The sequence below is a fragment of the Pristiophorus japonicus genome, chromosome 5 (assembly GCF_044704955.1).
Source record: "Pristiophorus japonicus isolate sPriJap1 chromosome 5, sPriJap1.hap1, whole genome shotgun sequence".
NCBI lineage: Eukaryota > Metazoa > Chordata > Chondrichthyes > Pristiophoridae > Pristiophorus > Pristiophorus japonicus.
The window spans coordinates 182592921-182620256 of NC_091981.1; the positions used below are offsets into that span (position 1 = coordinate 182592921).

The following is a 27336-nucleotide window of genomic DNA, read 5'->3' on the forward strand; positions in this document are numbered from 1 at the left end:
GCGCCTGCTACCCTTATTTTTCTAGGTGATAGAGGTCGCAGATTTGAGAGGTGCTGTCGAAGAAGCCTTGGCAAGTTGTAGCAGTGCATTTTGTAGATGGTACACACTGCAGCAACTTGCTTTACTTTTTTAAAAATAGCTCACAGAAGGAAGACCTGAATCCCTCACAAACAATACAATTCTAGTTAGCGAAAAGCTGCATTCCAGTCTTTATCGGGCTTCATTTTCATGGTTTATGACATCATCTGAGATTGTTTTGTCCCATGCTGTCCCAGTTAACCAATATTGGCGATGTAACTTATTCCAAGGTATTTAGTATAATATGAGATTGTTTTAAATGTGTTAGGTAGCAAGTTAGTTTAAATATATTTCAGTTTATTCTTAATGAACAAGATATATGATTAGCATGTTAGTATCCAGTAATGATTCTAATGTAAATTCATTGATTCTAGGCAGATTCTGCAATTTATCTTTATGACTAAATAGATTCTGTTTTGCTCAGAATCTTTGTGCCTTTGGAAATCCAGAAGATGGCAGTATGTCAGTGATGGTTCAGATGGTGTACAGCATAAAAATTCATGGTTAATCATATGGCTACTTTTTTATTTTAATGATATTTTGTGGAACACAGCTCCATGATTTTTATAGCTTAGCATCATAAATTGAAACTCAGTTCTTACTTAGCTTCCAGAAATGAATTCAAGATGTGATAATATTATTAGATTTGACATCTTATTAGCACATCCTAATAAAAAGAACCTAAAGGAATTGGATGGTGCCGTGGGCTAGACATTGACCTTTCACCTCTGGGACCTGTTTAAGTATCTGCTGGCTGTGAGGGTCCTAAGTTAAATGAGTTTGGGGATAATCAATCCAGTGCACAAAGCTACTCTGAATTCAGCACCAATTAGTACTGTCACTCAGAAGGATGGTTGGTGTGAGAAATATGAAAAGATACCACACTGGTTCAGTCGGGGTGGCCTTGTGAGGTTACGGATGAGGTGCATTGTTGGAACAGAGTAGGAGGGAGCTTTACCCTACAGCTAGTGTGCGATACCTGACCTGAGTCTGCTTGATGCTGATGCTGGGCACCATTCCCCGGTCTAGTATTCTTTACTTTGACGAGCACACAAAAAAGAAAGAAAAAATGTCGCATTGACCTCTGTCTTTTGTATTCCAGCTGACCTCCTTGTGCATATTCACACAACATGTTTGCAGATGCAGAGTTATTTTTTGTTGATAATTTTAGAGTTAAACTGCTTTATGATCCACAGCGGCTTTGTATATTCAGGGTGTTAGCAGCCATGATTTTTGGTTACTGCTTTTACCCAGCTCCTTTCTCCTGGTAAAAATGGCCTTTGCAGTTTCATTAGCGAGACAGCAAAAATCATGAAAGTGCAGAGCTGCTTTTGAAAGAGGACCTGTATTAGAGATGACATGCAATCCTTTTCTATGAAATTAGCAATCTCAACAATAATATCGTCGGCTTTTGTATAATGAATCCAATGTGCTACTGAACTTGACAAATATAAAAGGTAATAAGGGATTGTAAATATTTTAGTTGAATATAAAATCAACTCAGCAGCCTTCTATAAAATAAATCTTTCTCTGGACTTTGCTCATAAAACACGAAGGGTAACTTAACAACTTGACAAAAGCTAAAAGCAATTTTCCCTTTAAGACAAGAAATATTTAAGATAATATTTTTTAGAATGTAACAGCTCACTGCAAATGAATTATAAATTTGTAATTTGAAAGATTGCTAAGATAAGAGATTTTAGCATACAAGTAAAGGTTAATTTGATGCAGATTAACTATATTAGGCCTCATATAACGAATGGTTAAACTATCATATTGTTTGGTTCAGAGTCAAAAAAGCTTATAATAGAGTAGTTGGGAATTAGCCTTCCTAGATAATAAAATACTTTATATCTTTACATGCTCAGTTTTATTTCTAACCTTGGCATCTTTACACAAACAGGGGAATGTTAACCCCCAAATATGGGTGGGTTGGGGGCGGTGGGGTGGTAAAAGTTTAACAATTCTCAAACATGACTCCAACCTACCTTCAACCCATCCACTTTTGGTTTACCCCCACCTCCACTCGTGCCCATCCCTCACCGCAATGTCTATTCGCCCCAACCCCCTCACCTCCCCCGTGATGTCCAACCCACTCCCACCTCCCCGGGTGGGCGACCAATCCGCTCTCCATTTTAACTGGGTTTTTATTTTTAACACATGGAGGCCGGGATTCCTGGACCGCGGGAATCCTGGCAGGTAAAATGAGATGAGAAGGGCTGAATCTATGAGGTAAGTGCCTTGATTGCACTGCTTGTGGGCCAGGAGATGCAGGAGTGTTTTACCTAGGCCGAATAGACTTTCCTCCACGCAATCGACCCCCGCTATCAGCCAATCCCCAACTCCTCGCGATGGCCGATTTCCCCCCCCCCCATGTTGTCCAATCCCTCCTCACCCGCGCAATCTCCGACCCCACGTCATGTCTGATTCGCTCCCTACTCCCCGCAATGTCCGATTTTCCCCCCAACTCCACTCGCGCCCATCCCTCCCGCAATGTCCTATTCGCTCCACTTCCCTCACCTCCCCTATGGTGTCCAACCCACTCCTACCTCCCCACAATGTCTGATTTCTCCCCATCCCACGACAACCTGGCTGGCTGGCGGGCAGGAACGCCCCAACTCTCTTCCTGGTCCCAAGTAAATATTGGGGCCAAAGTGATGGAAGTTGGGATGGTTCAGGCAATGATCTTCTCTGCAATGTTTGCGCTATTCAGTGCTTTTGATTTTTCTCTGTGGTCAAAGGCTCGATATTGGAAGGCACTTTATCAACTAACCAGGGCAGGAACTGATCTAAAACGTACTGGGCCAGATTTTGCTATAGCAGGGCATCTAACAGTGTCCTTCACCTCAAAAAAATGTTGCCCACAAAGTTGCTGAATGTGCGAGCTGGTAACGGTGCAACGAGGGGAGCAGGGCATCTGGGTTCTGAGTGAACAGGGCAAGCAACAGGGTATCTCCTTAACAAATGAGATGTAAGGATTGGGAAATAAACAGCAGAAGGACTGAGAAGGGGGATGAATTAAAGAGGGTGAATTCAATGTCAAATCAGGTAAAGAGAGGGAACAAAAGATTGGATTAAGAGAGTGAGAAAAAAGTGACAGAAAGGAAAATATGAATTTTTAAAAAATCTCCCTGAAAAATTCATAACCTGATGAAACGAGACTCCACACTTGCGATAGTTAATTTTTAGTGTCAGAGAGGCCCAGAGAGGCAGTTATTAACACTTATCATTTTGTTAAAAGGGTACTTGCGTTTGTAATTACTAGCCGTAAATATCTACCATGCAAATACAGTAACTTTATGACATTCAATGCATGCCAATGTGAGACAGAGGGATGACGCAACTCGGACAGCAGCCTTTGGATATTCTCATTTAACTGCGCATCTGCCCTTCGCCTGATGTTGCTGTACCATTAGTGCATAAGTAACGATGATGCCATTAGCCTCACCATTGTTCTGACAGCAAAATCTGGCCCACTAAAATCATGACTGGCAAATGCATGAGTTGTCTGGATCCTGTATTGGAGTGTTTAAATCTGACACTGGTTCACAGGTTAAAATGATGGTAGTTCTTATCAGTAAGAGATCTATCTCTTTAGTGACTGGAAATCAGTCAATATTAATGGCAGCCAATCATACAACTGAGCATGTGACTGGTTGTAAAGCATGTCTTCTTAGTATGCTGCCGTACTGTTCCTTGGTAATGCTTTTCCATTAGAACATAGAGAGAGGATCAATTACATTGAGTGGAGATTTACCAGAAGTAGGATACGGTAGCAGAGGTTATGTTGCTGACCAGTAATCCAGAGGCCTGGACTAATAATCCGGAGAGGTGATTTCAAATCCCACCATGGTAGTTTGTGAATTTGAATTCAATTAATTAAATATATCTGGAATTAAAACGCTAGTATCAGTAATGGTGACCATGAAGCTATCAGATTGTCGTAAAAACCCAACCGGTTTACTAATGTCCTTTTAGAGAAGGAAACCTGCCTTCCTTCGACCGTCTGGTTCCAGACCCACACCAATGTGGTTGAGTCTTAAATGCCCTCTGAAATGGCCTAGTTGTATTAAACTGCTACAAGAAGGTATAAGAAGAATAAAGCCAGACAGATCACCCGACATCAACCTAGACATTGGATTCACATACAACAAAGACAGTCAACCCTGAAAAGTCCTCCTCACTAACATTTGGGGACTTGTGCCAAAATTGGGAGAGCTGTCACACAGACTAGTCAAGCAACAGCCTGACATAGTCATACTCACAGAATCATATATTTCAGCCAATGTCCCAGACTCCTCCATCACCAACCCTGGTTATGTTGTGACCCACTAGCAGGTGGCGACAGAGTGGTATGCAGTTGGGAGGGAGTGGTCCTGGAAGTCCTCAACGTTGACTCCAGACCCCATGAAGTCCCATGGCATCAGGTCACACATGGGCAATGAAACCTCCTGCTGATTACCACCTACTGCCCTCCCTCAGCTGATGACTCAGTGGAAGAAGCACTGAGAGTAGCAAGGGCACAGAACGTATTCTGGTTGGGAGACTTCAATGTCCATCATCAAGAGTGGCTCAGTAGCACCACTACTGACAAGCTGGTTGAGTCCTGTAGGACTGTAATGTCTGTGAGCTTGTAATGTTTGGAGCTCCACACTGTGGATGCGGATGTATTGTGTACTGCAGCTACAGAGTTAATAATTAAACAGAAGCACCAGGTTCCGGAGACTTCTGAGAGCTGCCTGCCATGTTAGAAAGCTGTGTGTGCTTGTGCTCTATGAATATATCACAGACATAGCTGGCAGACTGGGCCTGCGGCAGGTGGTGAGAGAACCAACATGGGGGAAATACCTATTTGGTCGGAGTGACCACAACACAGTCCTTGTGGAGATGAAGTCCTATCTTCACACTGGGGACACTCTCCATCGTGTTGTGTGGCACTATCACCGTGCTAAATAGGATAGATTCAGAACAGGTCTAGCAGCTCAAAACTGGGCATCCATGAGGTGCTGTGAGGCATCAGCAGCAGAAGAATTGTATTCCACCCCAATCTATAACCTCATGGCATGGCATATCCCTCACTCTACCATGACCATCAAGCCAAGGGACCAAGCCTGGTTCAATGAAGAGAACAGAAGAGCATGCCAGGAGCAGCACCAGGCAAACCTAAAAATGAGGTGTCAACCTGCTGAAGCTACAACACAGGACTACAACCTCTTCTTAGGCAGTCCTTCGGAGTCGAGGATGACTTGCTTCCACACTAAAAAAGAGTTCTTAGGTGACTGAAGAATTCAGTGGGGGACCTACAGTCTCTGTCACAGGTGGGGCAGACGGTGGTTGGAGGAACGGGTGGGTGGGGGGCCTGGGTTGCCATGTGCTCCTTCCGCTGTCGACGCTTGGCTTTAGCTTGTTCTCGGTGAAGAGGCTCGAAGTGTTCAATGTCTTCCTGGATGCTTTTGCTCCACTTTGGGCGGTCTTGGGCCAGGGATTCCCAGGTATCGATGGGGATGTTGCACTTTTTCAAGGCGGCTTTGAGGGTGTCTTTGAAGCGTTTCCTCTGCCCACCTGGGGCTCTCTTGCCATGTTGGAGCTCCGAGTAGAGCACTTGTTTTGGGAGTCTCGTGTCAGGCATGCAGACGATGTGGCCTGTCTAGTGGAGCTGATCGAGTGTGGTCAGTGCTTCGATGCTGGGGATGTTGGCCTGAGTGAAAACACTTACGTTGGTGCACCTATCCTGCCAATGGATTTGCAGGATCTTGTGGAGGCAAAGTACTTCTCCAGTGTTTTGAGCTGCCTGTTGTATATAGTCCATGTTTCTGAGCCATATAGGAGTGCGGGTTTCACTACTGCTCCATCAAGCATGAGCTTGGTACTGGGTTTGAGGTCCTGGTTTTCAAACACTCTCTTCCTCATGCAGCTGAAGGCACACTGAAGGCAGTGTTGGACTTCGTCGTTGATGTCTGCCCTTGTTGACAGTAGGCTCCGGAGATGTGGAAAATGGTCCACGTTGTCCAAGGCATCATCGTGCATTTTGATAACCAGGGGGCAGTGCTGTGTAGCGGGGGCAGGTTGGTAGAGGACCTGTGTCTTACGGATGTATAGTGTAAGGCCCATTCTCTCGCATGCCTCGGTGAAGGTGTTGACAATGGCTTGGAGTTCGGTCTCCGAGTGTGCGCAAACGCAAGCGTCGTCTGTGTACTGTAATTCGATGACAGAGAATGGGACAACCTTGGATCTGGACTGGAGGCGGCACAGGTTGAACAGATTCCCATTTGTCCTGTAATTTAGCACCACTCCAGTGGGGAGCTCGCTGAGGGTGAGATGGAGCATTGCAGCAAAGAAGATCGAGAAGAGTGTTGGTGCGATGACAAACATAGAAACATAGAAAATAGGTGCAGGAGTAGACCATTCGGTCCTTCGAGCTTGCACCACCATTCAATATGATCATGGGTGATCATTCACCTCAATACCCCTTTCCTGCTTTCTCTCCATACCCCTTGATCCCTTTAGCCATAAGGGCATATCTAACTCCCTCTTGAATATATCCAATGAACTGGCATCAACAACTCTCTGTGGTAGGGAATTCCACAGGTTAACAACTCTCTGAGTGAAGAAGTTTCTCCTCATCTCAGTCCTAAATGGCTTACCCCTTATCCTTAGACTGTGTCCCCTGGTTCTGGACTTCCCCAACATTCTTCCTGCATCTAACCTGTCCAGTCCCATCTGAATTTTATATGTTTCTATGAGATCCCCTCTCATCCTTCTAAACTCCAGTGAATACAGGCCCAGTCGATCCAGTCTCTCCTCATATGTCAGTCCTGCCATCCCGGGAATCAGTCTGGTGAACCTTCGCTGCACTCCCTCAATAGCAAGAACGTCCTTCCTCAGATTAGGAGACCAAAACTCAACACAATGTTCCAGGTGAGGCCTCACTAAGGCCCTGTACAACTACAGTAAGATCTCCCTGCTCCTATACTCAAATCCCCTAGCTATGAAGGCCAACATACTATTTGCCTTCTTCACCACCTGTTGCAGCTGCATGCCAACTTTCAATGACTGATGAACCATGACACCCAGGCCTTGTTGCACCTCTCCTTTTCCTAATCTGCTGCCATTCAGATAATATTCTGCCTTTGTGTTTTTGCCCCAAAAATGGATATCCTCACATTTATCCACATTATACTGCATCTGCCATGTATTTGCCCACTCACCTAATCTGTCCAAGTCACCCTGCAGCCTCTTAGCGTCCTCCTCACAGCACACACCGCCAACCAGCTGAGTGTCATCCGCAAACTTGGAGATATTACACTCTATTCCTTCATCCAACTCGTTAATGTATATTGTAAAGAGCTGGGGTCCCAGCACTGAGCCCTGCGGCACCCCACTAGTAACTGCCTGCCATTCTGAAAAGGACCCGTTTATCCCGACTCTCTGCTTCCTGTCTGCCAACAGTTCTCTATCCACATCAGTACATTACCCCCAATACCATGCGCTTTGATTTTGTACACCAATCTCTTGTGCGGGACCTTGTCAAAAGCCTTTTGAAAGTCCAAATACATCACATCCACTGGTTCTCCCTTGTCCACTCGACTAGTTACATCCTCAAAAAATTCCAGAAGATTCGTCAAGCATGATTTCCCTTTCATAAATCCATGCTGAATCGGTCCGATCCTGTCACTGCTTTCCAAATGGGCTGCTATTTCATCCTTAATGATTGATTCCAACATTTTCTCCACTACTGATGTCAGGCTAACGGTCGATAATTACCCACTTTCTCTCTCGTTCCTTTTTTAAAAAGTGCCATTACATTAGCTACCCTCCAGTCCATAGGAACTGATCCAGAGTCGATAGATTGTTGGAAAATGATCACCAATGCATCCACTATTTCGAGGGCCACTTCCTTAAGTACTCTGGGATGCAGACTATCAGGACCCGGGGATTTATCGGCCTTGAATCCCATCAATTTCCCGAACACAATTTCCCACCTAATAAGGATATCTTTCAGTTCCTCATTCTCACGAGACCCACTGTCCCCTAGTACATTTGGAAGGTTATTTGTATCTGCCTTTGTGAAGACAGAACCGAAGTATTGGTTCAATTGGTCTGCAATTTCTTTGCCCATTATAATTTCACCTGAATCCGACTGCAAGGGACCTATGTTTGTTTTCACTAATCTTTTTCTCTTCACATATCTATAGAAGCTTTTGCTGTCAGTTTTTATGTTCCCTGCAAGTTTCCTCTCGTACTCTATTTTCCCCTGTTAATTAAACCCTTAGTCCTCCTCTGTTGAATTTGAAATTTCTCCCAGTCGTCCTCAGGTTTGTTGCTTTTTCTGGCCAATTTATATGCCTCTTCCTTGGTTTTAACACTATCCTTAATTTCCCTTGTTAGCCATGGTTGAGCCACCTTCCCAGTTTTATTTTTACTCCAGACAGGATGTACAATTGCTGAAATTCATCCATGTGATCTTTAAATGTTTGCCATTGCCTATCCACCGTCAACCCTTTAAGTATCCTCTGCCAGTCTATTCTAGCGAATTCACACCTCATACCATCAAAGTTACCTTTCCTTAAGTTCAGGACCCTAGTTTCCGAATTAACTTTGTAACTCTCCATCTTAATAAAGAATTCTACCATATTATGGTCACTTTTCCCCAAAGGGCTTCGCACAACAAGATTGCTAATTAGTCCCTTCTCATTACACATCACCCAGTCTAGGATCGCCAGCTACCTGGTTGGTTCCTCGACATATTGGTCTAGAAAACCATCCCTAATACACTCCAGGAAATCCTCCTCCACCGCATTGCCAGCAGTTTGGTTAGCCCAATCTATATGTAGATTAAAGTCGTCCATGATTACTGCTGTACCTTTATTGCACACATCGCTTATTTCTTGTTTGATGCTGTCTCCAACCTCACTACTACTATTTGGTGGTCTATACACAATTCCCACTAGCGTTTTCTGCCCTTTGCAATTCCGCAGCTCCACCCATACTGATTCCACATCATCCAGGCTAATGTCCTTCCTTACAGTTGTGTTGATTTCCTCTTTAGCCGGCAACGCCACCCCGCCTCCTTTTCCTTTCTGTTTATCCTTTCAAAATGCTGAATAATCTTGGATGTTGAGTTCCCAGCCTTGGTCATCTTGGGGCCATGTCTCCGTGATGCCAATCACATCGTATCCGTTAACTGCTATCTGCGCAGTTAATTCATCCACCTTATTCCAAATACTCCTCGCATTGAGGCACAGAGCATTCAGGCTTGTCTTTTTAACACACTTTGCCCCTTTTGAATCTTGCTGTAATGTGGCCCTTTTTGCTTTTTGCCTTAGGTTTCTCTGCCCTCCACTTACTATTCTCCTTTCTATCTTTTGCTTCTGTCCCCCTTCTATTTCGCTGTGTCTCCCTGCATAGGTTCCCATCCCCCTGCCATATTAGTTTAACTCCTCCCCAACAGTACTAGCAAACATTCCCCCAAGGACATTGGTTCTGATCCTGCCCAGGTGCAGACCGTCCGGTTTGTACTGGTCACACCTTCCCCAGAACCGGTTCCAATGTCCAGGAATTTGAATCCCTCCCTTCTGCACCACTGTTCAAACCACGTATTCATCTGAGCTATCCTGCGATTCCTACTCTGTCTAGCACGTGGCACTGGTAGCAATCCTGAGATAACTACTTTTGAGGTCCTACTTTTTAATTTAACTTCTAGCTCCCTAAATTCGTCTCGTAAGACCTCATCCTGTTTTTTACCTATATCGTTGGTATCTATATGCATCACGACAATTGGCTGTTCACCCTCCCTTTTCAGAATGTCCTGCACCCGCTCCGAGGCATCCTTGACCCTTGCCCCAGGGAGGAAACATAGCATCCTGGAGTCTCGGTTGCGGCCGCAGAAACGCCTACCTATTCCCCTTACAATTGAATCCCCTATCACTATCGCTCTCCCACTCTTTTTCCTGCCAGCCACGGTGCCATGAACTTGGCTGCTGCTGCTCTCCCCTGATGAGTCATCCCCCTCAACAGTACCCAAAGCGGTGTATCTGTTTTGCAGAGGGATGACCGCAGGGGACCCCTGCACTACCCTCCCTGCACTGCTCTTCCTGCTGGTCTTCCATCCCCTATTAGTGGGAAAGCGGGTTGTGTAGAGGACACAGAGAGGCTGCAAAGAGATTTAGATAGGTTAAGCGAATGGGCTAAGGTTTAGCAGATGGAATACAATGTCGGAAAGTGTGAGGTCATCCACCTTGGAAAAAAAACAGTAAAAGGGAATATTATTTGAATGGGGAGAAATTACAACATGCTGTGGTGCAGAGGAACCTGGGGGTCCTTTTGCATGAAACTCTTTTTGGAGTTCACCTGCAAAAACATAAAACATTAAACGGTGCCACCCAACCTGGGTGACACTCCAGACATTTACAAGGCCCTTTTTTTCCCCCCCTTTTTTTGTTTTTTTTTGTGTTTTTCTTTTTTTGTTTTTTTTTTGGGCACTAAAATCACAATTTTCCCCAGTGTCCCCTATAAAAGGGAAGGGGGACACTAAAAGCACCGGCAATTAAAACAAATTAAACTTAAAAACGTAAAATCAAATTAAAATTTGGTTGCCGGGCGTGATGATGCACTCCAGTCCCTCCGGTGCCCACCTCTCGCGGAAGGCCGCGAGCGTACCGGTGGACACCGCGTGCTCCATCTCCAAGGACACCCTGGACCGGATGTAAGAGCGGAAGAGAGGCAGGCAGTCAGGTTGAATGACCCCCTCAACCGCCCGCTGCCTGGACCGGCTGATGGGACCCTTGGCCGTGCCCAGGAGCAGTCCTACGAGGAGGCCTTCGGACCTACCCGCTCCCCTCCGCACAGGGTGCCCAAAGATCAGGAGAGTGGGACTGAAGTGCAGCCAGAATTTCAGGAGCAGCCCCTTCAAATAATGGAACAGGGGCTGCAACCTTGTGCACTCAATAAAAACATGGAACACGGACTCCTCCAGACCGCAGAAATTGCAGGCGGCCTGGGAGTCCGTGAACCGGCTTAAAAATTTGTTGCACGGCACTGCTCCGTGCACCACCCTCCAGGCCAAGTCCCCGATGAATAATGGGAGGACCCCTGCGTAGAGTGCCCTCCATCAGGGACCCCCGCCTCCTCCGGACGGCAAGATGGTATGCCATGGCGTGTCCGGACGGCCGGCGAGGATGGCAAAGTTGAGGGTGTGCAGGAGCAGCCCGTACAGGAAATCCCTCCGCGCGGAACTGAAAGGCACGGAGGGGATTTCCCCGAGGCGGCTCAAGTTGTGAGGCGCCGGCCCCCGAGGGAGGTTCCGGGGTTTGGCGCCGATGAGGAATTCCGTCCGGACGGGGGTCAGTTCGGACGGGATTCCTTTTGCATGAATCCCAAAAAGTTAGTTTGCAGGTGCAGCAGGTAATCAGGAAGGCGAATGGAATGTTGGCCTTCATTGTGAGAGGGATGGAGTACAAAAGCAGGGAGGTCCTGCTGCAACTGTATAGGGTATTGGTGAGGTCGCACCTGGAGTACTGCATGCAGTTTTGGTCACCTTACTTAAGGAAGGATATACTAGCTTTGGAGGGGGTACAGAGACGATTCACTAGGCTGATTCTGGAGATGAGAGGGTTACCTTATGATGATAGATTGAGTAGACTGGGTCTTTACTCGTTGGAGTTCAGAAGGATGAGGGGTGATCTTATAGAAACATTTAAAATAATGAAAGGGATAGACAAAATAGAGGCGGAGAGGTTGTTTCCACTGGTCGGGGAGACTAGAACTCGGGGGCACAACCTCAAAATACGGGGGAGCCAATTTAAAACCGAGTTGAGAAGGAATTTCTTCTCCCAGAGGGTTGTGAATCTGTGGAATTCTCTGCCCAAGGAAGCAGTTGAGGCTAGCTCATTGAATGTATTCAAATCACAGATAGATAGATTTTTAACCAATAAGGGAATTAAGGGTTACAGGGAGCGGGCGGGTAAGTGGAACTGAGTCCACGGCCAGATCAGCCATGATCTTGTTGAATGGCGGAGCAGGCTGGAGGGGCTAGATGGCCTACTCCTGTTCCTAATTCTTATGTTATTATGTTCTATCTGGCTGTGGACCCTTTACCTGTGGTAAGACCAACTCACTAAACGTGCTATTCACGTCATTCTCAGCACCATGCATGCTCCAGAGTGAATCCACCCACAGCTCCAGCTCCGCAACGCGGTCCGTCAGGAGCTGGAGGCGGACACACTTCCCGCATACGTAGTCGTCAGAGACACCGGAAGTGTTCCTGACTTCCCACATAGTACAGGAGGAGCATAACACGTGTCCGAGCTCTCCTGCCATGACTTAACCCTTAGATACACTTAAATTGGCAACAATAATGCTAAAAGTTAATTACTGATATATATAAGGAGGGGAGAGTGGAGAGCACCAGTTCCAACTGTCGCAGGAGAGAGAGTGGAGAGCACCAGTTCCAACTGTCGCAGGAGAGAGAGTGGAGAGCACCAGTTCCAACTGCCGCAGGAGAGAGAGTGGAGAGCACCAGTTCCAACTGTCGCAGGAGAGAGAGTGGAGAGCACCAGTTCCAACTGCCGCAGGAGAGAGAGTGGAGAGCACCAGTTCCAACTCTCGCAGGAGAGAAAGTGGAGAGCACCTGTTCCAACTGTCGCAGGATAGAGAGTGGAGAGCATCTGTTCCAACTGTCACAGGATAGAGAGTGGAGAGCACCAGTTCAAACTGTCACAGGAGAGAGAGTGGAGAGCACAAGTTCCAACTGTCGCAGGAGAGAGAGATTACACATTCATTCCCTCCACCACTGGTGCATCGTGGCTGCAGTGTGGACCAAGGCTTCTTCGACAGCACCTCCCAAACCCACGACCTCTACCATCTAGAAAGACAAGGGCAGCAGGTGCATGGGAACACCATCACCTCCAAGTCACACACCATCCTGACTTGGAAATATATCACCATTCCTTTATCGTCAGTGGGTCAAAATCCTGGAACTCCCTCCCTTCACCACACAGACTGCAGCGGCTCGCCACCATCTTCTCAAGGGCAATTAGGAATGGGCAATGAATGTTGGCCTTGCCAGTGCCTCCCGCATCCCGTGAATGAATAAAGGAAAAAAATAAAATAGAATTAGTGTTTCATTGTAACCCTTGGTGCTTGTCTGACACCTTGTGAGTGAATTCATACACATTTATTTTCTTTGAAATGATGTAAAGTTATTAACAGCATGCATTAGGTTAATTTTCAAATTAGAGATTAATACAATTAATAAAGTGATGCTGATGCTTGTTATTTCAATCCTTGCCCCAAGTTAACCAAGATCAGATGACATGAAAGAAATCAATTCTGGGTGTAAAATTAAAATTAAATAGGTTTTAAATTATATTGCAGGCCAGTTACTACACACTAATTGGGCAATGAGCAATTGTGCAGTGATATAAATCAGCTGACACATTTTAGACCATAACACAGTTAACGGGGTTCAAATTGAGTTATGTGACTATTTTAAAGGTTCTATTAAATGGACACTGTTTTCATGAAAAATATTTTGGCAATTTGTTTTGGATGGGAGGTGAGAGAGCCAGAAGAATCACATGCCATTTTTGTTAGTGATATCACATCCCAGTGACCGGATAATTTATATTTAATGTCACTTACTCACTGAGTCGGGCAATGATTCACTTCGTCTGGAGAGTCTTAAAACGTAGGTCAAAAAATAAAATATGGAAAATGTCCCACCAGAAATGTTTGACAATTTTAATCACTGCTCCCATGAACCAATCAATAGTGTATTTCTTTCACCATAATTTCTGCATGGTTGAATAGGTCAATCAATTTAACGCAGTAACATGTGCAGTAAAGCAAGAAATTGGCATGTGGTTGTGTCCATAATGTACTCCGCCAGTTACTGCCAGATTTATGTCATGTCACTGCGCAACAGCTTTGACAGAAGCCAAATATTTTCTGATAGACTGGATGGGGAGGTACCCTGAGCCACTCTGACCATCATTTTGGAGCCAGTTTTAGATGGGAGCAGCTCACTGCCTTATTGCCTGTGTGTGGTATGTTGCAGAAGACCATCCAGTCGGGGGAAAAGTGAGGAAACAACTTACTTGGCAAGACTTCAGATATGCCTGTTTCTAGTACAGGTACAGCGTCGGAAATCCGGAAGCCTCGGGTCTGAGGCCGTTCTGAATTCTGCGTATTTCCGGACTTCGGAACGTCTTTCCGACATCCTGATTCCAGAAACGCCTGGGCCAAGGGAGAGGAGGGTGGGGAGGGGCGGTCCGGCGGCCCGAGGTATTTCTGAGAGTGTAGTATTAGATGTATGGAAACTTCCACTTCCATTCATTCATATTCTTACTAAAAACTAGCCCAAAACAGGTTAACTTTATTACATTCCCAAACATGTAGCTCATTATTTCAGACTCTTTTATCAAATGTCCTTTTCCGATAATCCCCATTCTGGCAAAGTGACAGTTGAGTAAGTTTTTTCTTTTTTAAAATGGAGCAGATGCCGATTTTTGTTTGTATTTTTTTCTGAACATAGCTTGTGCTGTGAGGTAAGGTGGGGAGGGGGCGGAGAAGGGGTGTCAGGCGGCCAGAGGGCAAGCGGCCAAGGTGGGAGACCGAGCTAGGGGCAGCTGAGGCGGGGGGAGGTCGGGCGGCCGAGGTGGGGGCTAAGGTGAGGGGCCGAGGCGGGGGGAGGTCGGGCGGCTGAGGTGGGGGTCTAAGGTGAGGGGCCGAGGCGGGGGGAGGTCGGGCGGCTGAGGTGGGGGTCTAAGGTGAGGGGCCGAGGTGGGGGAGGTCGGGCGGCTGAGGTGGGGGCTAAGGTGAGGGGCCGAGGTGGGGGAGGTCGGGCGGCCGAGGTGGGGGCTAAGGTGAGGGGCCGAGGTGGGGGAGGTCGGGCGGCCGAGGTGGGGGTCTAAGGTGGGGGGCCGAGGTGGGGGTCTAAGGTGGGGGGCCGAGGCGGGGGGAGGTCGGGCGGCCGAGGTGGGGGCTAAGGTGAGGGGCCGAGGCGGGGGAGGTCGGGCGGCTGAGGTGGGGTCTAAGGTGAGGGGCCGAGGCGGGGGAGGTCGGGCGGCTGAGGCGGGTTCTGAGGCGGGGGAGTCCGGATTTCAGAACATTTTCCGGTTTCTGGATGACCCCGCCACGGATCGACCCGGAGTCCAGATTCCGGAACATTCCGAATTTCGGAAGTTGGATTTTCGATGCTGTACCTGTATTCTGTATGTTCCTTTCAGTCCTTTTTCTAAATATAGTGAGGGCCTTTACTCATCCAATAATGGTACTTTTTTGTAATTCATTCCCTCATCTTAACTTTATTGCTAATATATTTATAATTAATTTCATTATATTCATATGATTCTCTTAATAAAAAGTGGTTTAACACTGTCACATAAAATAAATACATCAAGCTGTGACATGCAGATCATTTGCAGCTGAACTCTTTATTAATCACTTTGTGACGGTGTTGCCCCAAAGGGACCTCCTGTTGATTCATGTTCTGTGCCAGAACAATTTGCTACTATTATCCATTTTAAATGACACAAGAGATTTTGAAGTAATCTAGTTATCAGATGGACGTAAATGATCCCATGGCACTATTTCGAAGAAGAGCATGGGAGTTATCGCTGGCCAATATTTGTCCCTCAATCAATGTCACTAAAAACAGATTATCTGGTCATTATCACATTGCTGTTTGTGAGAGCTGCTGTGTACAAATTGGCTGCTGCATTTCCCACATTACAATCGTGACTACACTTCAAAAAGTACTTAATTGGCTGTAAAGCGCTTTGGGATGTCCCATGGTTGTGAAAGGCGCTATATAAATGCAAGTCTTTCTTTTCTTTAGTTCAATGCTGGCAGCCATCAAAAAAGCATCACTTGCAGAATTTTGTGTGGTCAAAAAAATACATACTAATCTTTTGCATATGCACTTTTTTTCGGCATCATGTAGTTGGGATGATAGGCTGAAGGGTCACTACAGAACTATTAAGTAATGTGTGTGTACCTAATTGCACCAGGCCAACTCAGGGCCTTCAGTAAGTTGCTCTGAAATTCCCAATCTGCATTACTATTTTCAAAATTTCCAACACCTCAAATAGTGACAGCTTTCAAGTCACCCCAATCCTAAGTTCCAAAAGATATTGCAGTAGATTTTCAACTTGCCACCCGAGCGTAAAAGTGGTGTTGAGATCGTACACCCGTTATAGAAACTACCCAAATCTCAATTCCCATTGATTTGAACTATCCAAAGGAAAACCGTGCTATCATTGCACAAAATGTTTTTCATTAGTAAGCAGCAACAGGAGTATAGAATCATAGAAATTTATGGCATAGAAGGAGGCCATTCAGCCCATCATCTCTGTGCCGCCTGATAAAGAGCTATCTAGCCTAATCCCACTTTCCATTCTTGATCCGTAGCCCTGTAGGTTATGGCATTTCAAGTGCATAGCCAAGTACTTTTTAAATATGATGCAGTTTCTGACAGTGCGTTCTAGACCCCCACCACCCTCTGGGTGAAAAATTATTTCCTCAACTCCCCTCCAATTCTTAAACCAATTACTTTAAATATATGCCCCCTGGTTATTGACCTTTCTGCTAAGGGAAATGGGGCCTTCCTATCCACTCTATCAAGCCCCTCATAATTTTATCATCATTATCATAGGCAGTCTCTCAGGGTCAAGGATGACTTGCTTCCACACTAAAAATGGGTGCTCAGGTGACTGATGAACTTATTTTAAATAGTGGAAGATGCCTGTGCATGAATTCTTTTAATGTGGGGGGCCGTTGCACACCAGCCACCACACGGGCTTGACGGGGCAAGGTCTTGGTCCAGTGGCAAGGGGATCCAAGACGACTGGAGACCCAGGCTCTGCCGCATGTGCCAATACATACACACAAACTCAAACATACTCCTACTGTCCTCCTTCCTCTATGTGAAATTCATTGTGCGCAGTGTGAGCCTCACGACCTCACAGCCTCGTGCTGCGTCTTCCCTTGGGCTTGTCCACACAGCTCCAACTCTGTGCTCCGACCACTCTGCTTCTCCGTGCCCCATCCGTCCTCTCCTCTCCCCTTCTGACCTCTGGACCGCGCCCATCCCGACCTCCGCCCCTCGCCGCTTCCGACCTCCGCCCCTCGCCGCTTCCGACCTCCGCCCCTCGCCGCTTCCGACCTCCGCCCCTCGCCGCTTCCGACCTCCGCCCCTCGCCGCTTCCGACCTCTGCCCCTCACACATTCCGACCTCTGCCCCTCACACATTCCGACCTCCGCCCCTCGCCGCTTCCGACCTCCGCCCCTCGCCGCTTCCGACCTCCGCCCCTCACCGCTTCCGACCTCCGCCCCTCGCCGCTTCCGACCTCCGCCCCTCATAGCTTCCGACCTCCGCCCCTCGCCGCTTCCGACCTCTGCCCCTCACACATTCCGACCTCCGCCCCTCGCCGCTTCCGACCTCTGCCCCTCGCCGCTTCCGAACTCCGCCCCTCACCGCTTCCGACCTCCGCCCCTCGCCGCTTCCGACCTCCGCCCCTCACAGCTTCCGACCTCTGCCCCTCGCCGCTTCCGACCTCCGCCCCTCACCGCTTCCGACCTCCGCCCCTCGCCGCTTCCGACCTCCGCCCCTCACAGCTTCCGACCTCCGCCCCTCGCCGCTTCCGACCTCCGCCCCTCGCCGCTTCCGACCTCCGCCCCTCACACATTCCGACCTCAGCCCCTCGCCGCTTCCGACCTCCGCCCCTCACACATTCCGACCTCAGCCCCTCGCCGCTTCCGACCTCCGCCCCTCACACATTCCGACCTCCGCCCCTCGCCGCTTCCGACCTCCGCCCCTCACACATTCCGACCTCAGCCCCTCGCCGCTTCCGACCTCCGCCCCTCGCACATTCCGACCTCAGCCCCTCGCCGCTTCCGACCTCTGCCCCTCCCACATTCCGACCTCAGCCCCTCGCCGCTTCCGACCTCCTCCCCTCGCCGCTTCCGACCTCTGCCCCTCACACATTCCGACCTCCGCCCCTCGCCGCTTCCGACCTCTGCCCCTCGCCGCTTCCGACCTCCGCCCCTCGCAAATTCCGACCTCAGCCCCTCACACATTCCGACCTCCGCCCCTCGCCGCTTCCGACCTCCGCCCCTCACACATTCCGACCTCCGCCCCTCGCAGCTTCCGACCTCCGCCCCTCACAAATTCCGACCTCCGCCCCTCACACATTCTGACCTCCGCCCCTCGCCGCTTCCGACCTCCGCCCCTCACACATTCCGACCTCCGCCCCTCGCCGCTTCCGACCTCCGCCGCTTCCGACCTCCGCCCCTCGCCGCTTCCGACCTCCGCCCCTCGCCGCTTCCGACCTCCGCCCCTCGCAGCTTCCGACCTCCGCCCCTCGCCGCTTCCGACCTCCGCCCCTCACACATTCCGACCTCCGCCCCTCACACATTCCGACCTCTGCCCCTCGCAGCTTCCGACCTCCGCCCCTCACAAATTCCGACCTCCGCCCCTCACAAATTCCGACCTCCGCCCCTCGCCGCTTCCGACCTCCGCCCCTCGCCGCTTCCGACCTCCGCCCCTCGCCGCTTCCGACCTCCGCCCCTCACACATTCCGTCCTCCGCCCCTCGCAGCTTCCGACCTCCGCCCCTCACAAATTCCGACCTCCGCCCCTCACAAATTCCGACCTCCGCCCCTCGCCGCTTCCGACCTCCGCCCCTCGCCGCTTCCGACCTCCGCCCCTCGCCGCTTCCGACCTCCGCCCCTCGCAGCTTCCGACCTCCGCCCCTCGCCGCTTCCGACCTCCGCCCCTCGCCGCTTCCGACCTCCGCCCCTCGCCGCTTCCGACCTCCGCCCCTCGCAGCTTCCGACCTCCGCCCCTCGCCGCTTCCGACCTCCGCCCCTCGCCGCTTCCGACCTCCGCCCCTCGCCGCTTCCGACCTCCGCCCCTCGCCGCTTCCGACCTCCGCCCCTCGCCGCTTCCGACCTCCGCCCCTCACACATTCCGACCTCTGCCCCTCGCCGCTTCCGACCTCTGCCCCTCACACATTCCAACCTTCGCCCCTCGCAGCTTCTGACTGCCGCGTTGTTGATTCTGCTGCTGCGGTGGCTGGCTTTTTTTGATTTGCCCACAGCTCCAGCTTCATGCTCCAAACTCCAAACTGCTCCTCTGACTGTCCCATAATTTTATACACCTCAATTAAGTCTCCCCTCAGCTTCTTGCACCAAAGAAAACAATCCCAGCCTATCCAAACTTTCCTCAAAGCTAAAATTCTCCAGTACTGGCAGCATCGTTGTAAATCTCCCCTGTACCCTCTCTTGTGCAATCGCATCTTTCCCATAATGTGGTGACCAGAACTGTATGCAGTACTCTAGCTGCAGCCTAACTATTGTTTTATACAGTTCAAACATAACCTCCCTGCTCTTGTATTCTATATCTCGGCTAATAAAGGAAAGTATCCCATAAGGTCTTAACCACCTTATCTACCTGTCCTGCTATGTTCAGGGATCTGTGGACATGCACTTTATTGTTCCTCTGCACTTCTCAGTGTCCTACCATTTATTATGCATTTCTTTGCCTTGTTAGCCCTTGCCAAATGTATTACTTCACACTTCTCAGGATTGAATTCCATTTGCCACTTTTTTGCCCACCTGATATCTTTCTGCAGTCTACAGCTTTCTTCCTCACTTTCAACCACACGACCAATTTGCGTATCATCTGAAAACTTCTTAAACCTGCCCCTACTTTGAAGTCTCAATCATTGATATATACTACAAAAAGCAAGGGACTTAGTACTGAGCCCTGTGGAATCCCACTGTAAACAGCCTCCCAGTCACAACTGCATCTGTAGACCATTACCCTTTGCTTCCTGCCACTGAGCCAATTTTGGATCCAACTTGCCACTTTCCCTTGGATCCCATGGGCTTTTACTTTCCTGACCAGCCTGCCATGTGGGACCTAATTAAAAGCCTTGCTAAAATCCATGTAGATTATGCTAAACACATTACCCTCATTGATCTGTTTTTACTGATTTTCAGCAATAAATTCCTGCAAAATGCTGCATTCTTCTTGGTCTTAGTGGATCCCATGTGCATGGGTTCCTTTAGTCATGTCTTCACGCACATTGCCAGATGATTTATGTATGGAATATGTACGTATGTACATCACTAGTGTGATGCACATGCATCCTGAGGCTTGAAATTCAGTGCCAAATTCTACAACGGCAGTAACTTGAGGTATGTTCTTTAAGCACTTAGAGAAGTTTGATCAAAAATTTAAAAGCAATCTTATGCCTATCACATCTGACCTGTGGTGCTAAAAGGAAAATGAAAGTGACAAAGTGATATTGTGGCAAAATTTAATAGGCTCACACACATAATAAGCAATATTCTATCAAGCATCAGCCTTTGATCGTTATCCAAGAGATTCAATTAAGGAGAGTAAAAGCATTTATGGTTTATATTGGAGCTGGAACAAGAAAGGAATGTGTATCAAGATGTATGTCCATTTAAGAGCTTTTCTACTGTAGAACATTGATAGGCTCCGGAAGAAAAATGTACAAAAGGAAATATATCTGAAGAGACTTGATAATGATTACAGCCATTTACTAATAAAATGGATACACTGCATACGATGATTGTATGATGTAAGAGCTCCATTCAGAGCACAGACTACAAAATTTAAATTTAGCATCAATTATTTCATGTTTGTCAGATTTTTAAAATATTTGTGACTCATGATAAGGTGACGATATGCTACTTTAAGCATAGACTTCAGGGGTCAAAACTTTGCAGTGCACTGTCCATTTGTAAATGTATTTTATCTTTAACATAGCTTGATAATATTTTGTGGTCATGGAAACTTACATTAGATTGGAGCTGCTACAAACTGCATTTTAGTGATAGTCAAAATAAAAATTTTTTTTTTTTCCTGTTTTTAATGCTAACAGTAAAAACTGAAAAGCACCCGCAGCCAGGTTTTAAAATCATCAATAAAAACTGACTTTAAAGATTCTTATAAATATATCATAATATGAAAATCGTTGATCAGCCATTACATAATAGATCCTAAATATCAACCAGGCTACGGCATGCATTCCAGTTAAAATAATTCCTCAATCAGAGTTCGCATTCCATTAGGTTTATAGTTTACTTACAATTAGATTTGGTTCAGTACTGTTATGAAATGTAGAAAGTTATGAATACTATTACAATTCTGCAAAAATAAAAATAAAGTCCGTGGCAATACTTCCATTTGTTGATCTGCTGATTCCCCATGCTACTGTAAGGCTATGATATTTGAATCCATTGTTATTTATATCATTTTGTTCATCTTTCAGCTGCTCTAAATTTTCTGAAGAAAGTGTCTTCCACCCTGGGAGTGAACATTGTGGACCGGATGATGTTGGATGTCGATATCCTGATGACAGAAATAAAAACGGTAAATCAATGAAACCAGCATTAAAACACAAAAAAAAACTGACTTAGGGCCGGAAATTTGCCACCATAACCATTGTGTATCTGTAAAGCATTCACTCCCATGTTCCTCCACCAGGGAGCTCATCCCCTGAAGTCCCAAGGGATCCCAGCATCCCTTGGGAGCATTGTATATAAGCCGACCCCTAAGGCCTGTTCCTCACTCTAGAGTATCTTATTAAAGACTGAGGTCACTGTTACTTTAACCTTCCTGTGTGCAGCCTCATCTGTGTTAGGAACACAATAACTGGCGACGAGAATATGAATCCAACACAAAGATGCAGCAAACTGTGGGCATCCTGGAGAAGTTCTCGGAGAGTGAGGACTGGGAAGCCTATGTCGAACGGCTAGACCAGTACTTTGTAGCCAACGAGCTGGACGGAGAAGGAAGCACTGCAAAAAGGAGACCTACAGCCTCATGAAGAATCTTCTGGCTCCGGTGAAACCCACAGATAAGTCGTATGAGGAGCTGTGTACACTGGTTCGGGAGCATCTTAACCCGAAGGAGAGTGTGCTGATAGCGAGGTGTCGGTTCTACACGTGCCAGCGATCTGAAGGTCAGGAAGTGGCGAGCTACGTCGCCGAGCTAAGGCGACTTGCAGGACAATGTGAGTTTGATGGCTACCTGGAGCAAATGCTCAGAGACTTTTTTTATACTGGGCATTGGCCAGGAGACCATCCTACGAAAACTTTTGACTGTAGAGACACCGACCCTCAGTAAGGCCATTGCGATAGCACAAGCGTTTATGTCCAATAGTGATAACACCAAACAAATCTCTCAGCAAACAAGTGCTAGCAATGTTCATAAATTAACTGGAACTGTTTTTGCGAGCAGAAATGTACAGGGCAGAACCCACGAGTCTGCAACTGCCAGCAGGCCTCAGGTGAGCCAGATGACTCAGAGTCCGCAGCAAAGGATGAATGCAAGGCAATTCACACTTTGTTGGCGTTATGGAGGCTTCCATTCAGCCTATTCATGCCGCTTCAAAGGGTATGTTTGCAACAGCTGTGGAACAATGAGGCACCTCCAACAAGATTGCAAACGAGCTGCAAACTCTGCAAAACCTGCTAACAACCACGTGGCAGAGGAAGATCGGTCCATGGTGGATCAAAGCAATTTCGAGCCTCAGAGAGGAGGCAGATGCTGAAGTACACGGGATGCATACATTTTCGATGAAATGTCCACCTATAATGCGAAACATAAAATTGAATGGCTTACCTGTAGCCATGGAACTGGACACTGACGCGAGCCAATCCATCATGAGTAAAAAGATATTTGAGGGACTGTGGTGCAACAAGGCATTCAGACCGGCCCTGAGCCCCATCCACACGAAACTGAGAACGTACACCAAAGAGCTTATCACTGTCCTGGGCAGTGCCATGGTCAAGGTCACTTACGAGGGCACTGTGCATGAACTGCCACACTGGATTGTCCCGGGCGATGGCCCCACACTGCTTGGAAGAAGCTGGTTTGTCAAAATCTGCTGGAACTGGGATGACATCCGAGCGCTATCACATGTCTATGAGGCCTCATGTACCCAGGTTCTTAACAAATTTCCTTCCTTTTTTGAGCCAGGCATTGGAAACTTTTCCAGGGCGAAGTTGCAGATCCACTTGGTCCCAGAGGCACGACCCATTCACCATAAGACGCAAGCGGTACCTCACATGATGAGGGAGAGAGTGGAAATCGAGCTGGACAGGCTTCAACGTGAGGGCATCATCTCCCCAGTGGAACTCAGCAAGTGGGCCAGCCTAATTGTTCCAGCACTCAAAAGTGATGGCACGGTCAGCATTTGCAGCAATTATAAAGTAACTATTAATCGTTTCTCGCGACAGGACCAATACTCGCTGCCTAAGGCAGACGACCTATTTGTGACGCTGGCAGGAGGCAAGATGTTCACCAAGCTTGACCTAACTTCGGCCTACCTGTCGCAGGAGCTGGAGGAGTCTTCGAAGGGCCTCACCTGCATCAACACACACAAGGGACTGTTTATCTACAACAGATGCCCGTTTGGAATTTGGTCGGCTGCAGCGATCTTCCAGAGAAACATGGAGAGCCTACTCAAGTCGGTACCACACACGGTGGTCTTTCAGGAAGACATATTGGTCACGGGTCGGGACACCGCAGAGCACTTACAAAACCTGGAGGAGGTCCTCCAGTGACTGGATCACGTAGAGCTGCAGCTGAAGAGGTCGAAATGCGTCTTCATGGCAACAGAAGTGGAGTTTTTGGGGAGAAAGATCGTGGCGGACGGCATTCGGCCCACAGACGGCAAGACAGAGGCTATCAGGAACGTGCCCACGCCACAGTACGTCACAGAGCTGCGGTCGTTCCTGGGACTCCTCAACTATTTTGGTAACTTCCTACCGGGGTTAAGCACCCTTTAAGGCCCCTACATGTGTTATTGCGCAAAGGTGAGAACTGGGTATGGGGAAAAAAACCAAGTAATTGCTTTTGAGAAAGCCAGAAACATTTTATGCTCCAACAAGCTGCTTATATTGTATAACCTGTGTAAAAGACTTGTGCTAGCATGTGACACGTCGTTGTAAAGAGTCGGATGTGTATTACATCAAGCTAACGTTGCGGGGAAGTTGCAACCTGTCACCTATGCTTCCAGGAGCTTGTCTAAGGGTGAGAGGGTCTACAGCATGATTGAGAAAGAGGCATTAGCGTGTGTGTTCAGGGTAAAGAAAATGCATCAGTACCTGTTTGGCCTCAAATTTGAACTGGAAACCGATCACAAGCCCCTCACATCCCTGTTCGCTGAAAACAAGGGGATAAATACTAATGCCTCAGCCCGCATACAAAGGTGGGCACTCGCGCTATCAGCATATAACTATACCATCCGCCACAGGCCAGGCACCGAGAACTGTGCGGATGCTCTCAGTCGGCTACCATTGCCCACCACGGGGGTGGAAATGGCGCAGCCTGCAAACTTGTTGATGGTGGCGCAGCCCGCAGACTTGTTGATGGTCATGGAAGCGTTTGAAAATGATAAATCACCTGTCATGGCCCGCCAGATTAGGACTTGGATCAGCCAAGATCCTCTGCTGTCCCTAGTAAAAAACTGTGTACTGCATGGGAGCTGGGCCAGCATCCCCGTTGAAATGCAAGAGCCAATCAAGCCATTCCAGCGGCGAAAGGACGAGCTGTCTATTCAGGCAGACTGCCTGTTGTGGGGTAACCGCGTAGTGCTACCAAAAAGGGCAGGGAGACGTTCATCTCGGATCTCCACAGCACACACCTGGGTATAGTAATGATGAAAGCGATAGCCAGATCCCACATGTGGTGGCCCAGTATCGACTCTGACTTAGAGTCCTGTGTACGGCAATGCAGCGTATGTGCTCAGTTGAGCAATGCGCCCAGAGAGGCACCACAAAGTTTGTTGTCCTGGCCCTCCAGACCATGGTCGAGGATCTGTGTCGACTATGCAGGCCCGTTTCTCGGTAAAATGTTCCTGGTGGTGGTGGATGCTTTTTCAAAATGGATTGAATGTGAAATAATGTCGGGAAGCACCGCCACCGCCACCATTGAAAACCTAAGGGCCATGTTTGCCACCCACGGCCTGCCTGACATACTGGTCAGTGACAACGGGCCATGTTTCACCAGTGCCGAATTTAAAGAATTCATGACCCGCAATGGGATCAAACATGTCACCTCGGCCCCATTTAAACCAGCCTCCAATGGGCAGGCAGAGCGGGCAGTACAAACCATCAAACAGAGCCTTAAACGAGTCACAGAAGGCTCACTCCAAACCCGCCTGTCCCGAGTACTGCTCAGCTACCGCACGAGACCCCACTCGCTCACAGGGGTGCCCCCGGCTGAGCTATTCATGAAAAGGACACTTAAAACCAGACTCTCGCTGGTTCACCCCAACCTGCATGATCAGGTAGAGAGCAGGCGGCAGCAACAAAATGTAAACGATGGTCGCGCCACTGTGTCATGGGAAATTGATCTGAATGACCCTGTGTATGTGCTAAACTATGGACATGGTCCCAAGTGGATCGCGGGCACGGTGATAGCTGAAGAAGGGAATAGGGTGTTTGTAGTCAAACTAGACAATGGACAAATTTGCAGAAAGCACCTGGACCAAACGAGGCTGCGGTTCACAGACTGCCCTGAACAACCCACAGCAGACACCACTTTTTTTGAGCCCACAACACACACCCAAAAGATCAACGACACCACGCCGGACCAGGAAATCAAACCCAGCACGCCCAACAGCCCAGCAAGGCCAGGCTCACCCAGTAGCCCTGCAGGGCCAACAACACGCCAGCCCAACGAGGGCACAGCCAACATACCAGAACAGACATTTGTACCAAGGCGGTCCACCAGGGAAAGAACGGCTCCCGACCGCCTCACCTTGTAAATAGTTTTCACTTTGACTTTGGTGGGGGAGTGATGTTGTGTATCTGTAAAGCATGCACTCCCATGTTCCGCCACCAGGGAGCTCATACCCTGAAGTCCCAAGGGATCCCGGCATCCCTTGGGAGTACTGTATATAAGCCGGCCCCTAAGGCCTGTTCCTCACTCAGGAGTGTCTTATTAAAGACTGAGGTCACTGTTACTTTAACCTCCCTGTGCAGCATCATCTGTGTTAGGAACACAATAGTAACGATCGATAATAAATTTAAGGCGATTTTGCTAGTTTCGCCAATGGTATAACGCCGTCATTAAAAAATAAGGGCCTTTTTTTTTTAAGAACCGTTTTTGTGACGTCACTCGGGGTCAAACCCAATGATAACGCCATTTTTGCGAGTTTCCCCAATGAGGATATTTTTAATGACAGTGTTTAATACTATTTTTAAAAAGCTTGTCTTACCTGGTCGAGTCCGATTGAAATCGACAATAACGGGGCCATCTTGGGAAACCGAGCTAAAAGTTAAAGCTTTTGGAGGGAACAAAACCTATATTTTGTATAAACTACTTAAAAATGTTTACAGCATTTCCTCCAGCATTCTAGATAGTTGCTGCTCTTTATAGAGAGGGAGTAAATGGTATAACTCGGAGCTAGAGAGACACATGCTTGTAGATTCTAGTATTTAAATGCTATTATTGTGTTTATGAACGCTAGATTATGCTTGAGTCATTATGGAGGGCCACAAAGGGCGATTTTTGGAAAATTAATGTTTAGCGGATTGCAAGTTGATCAATCAAGACCAGCAACAGGAGAAAATTGCAGCTTTGAACTAAAACAGACACTGGAGCTTAGCTCTTGAGACCGAAAGCATAGTTGTCAAACATTTAAATGCAACTCTTTTTGAAAACTAGTGATCCCACGACGTAGGTGGAAAGGATCTTAACTTCACTTGAAATCCAACATTTTGTACCAGTCTGTGGTTTAGAAAAAAAAGTAGATTTGATACACTGAAAAAACATAAGAAAATCAGAAATCTTTAAGCATGCCGGGGATTGTCACTTGTGTTTATGCAAAGACTGAACTATTCTGCATCCAATGAAATCTTCAAGGTTCAGCTTATATTCCCCAGATGCTATGTGTTGACATTTAGAGATGTGATGATTAATGAATAGTGCAGTAGTTTAATCATGACCTGTATCTGATTATTAATTGGTCAACCATTAGAACTACGGGAGCAAATTAATTCAAAAGTTATAACCAACATACAAAGGTTATTTAGAAATAGTAAAACACAATTGAAAGTTTCAGGGACAGCAACGTGAACAGTTCAGTGGTGGCCAAAATCTCTGCCATTCATAATTGGGTCCGTGGGAATCCTTCCAACTCAGGGTTTTGTGAACAAATCCCTCCTGTTTAATTCAGGCTACTATCGTCATTTTTAGGTTAAGGAGCTGGGG

General features: G+C 47.7%; 1 protein-coding gene across 1 annotated transcript in view; it reads left to right on the forward strand.

Annotated features, from left to right (window-relative positions):
- LOC139264540 (ATP-binding cassette sub-family A member 13-like) overlaps window positions 1-27336 on the forward strand; it is a 417853-nt gene that overhangs the window by 80994 nt on the left and 309523 nt on the right. Inside the window, exon 12 of the mRNA XM_070881155.1 lies at window positions 21383-21483. Coding sequence (XP_070737256.1) covers window positions 21383-21483 — 101 coding nt within the window. The remainder of the gene's footprint in view (window positions 1-21382; window positions 21484-27336) is intronic.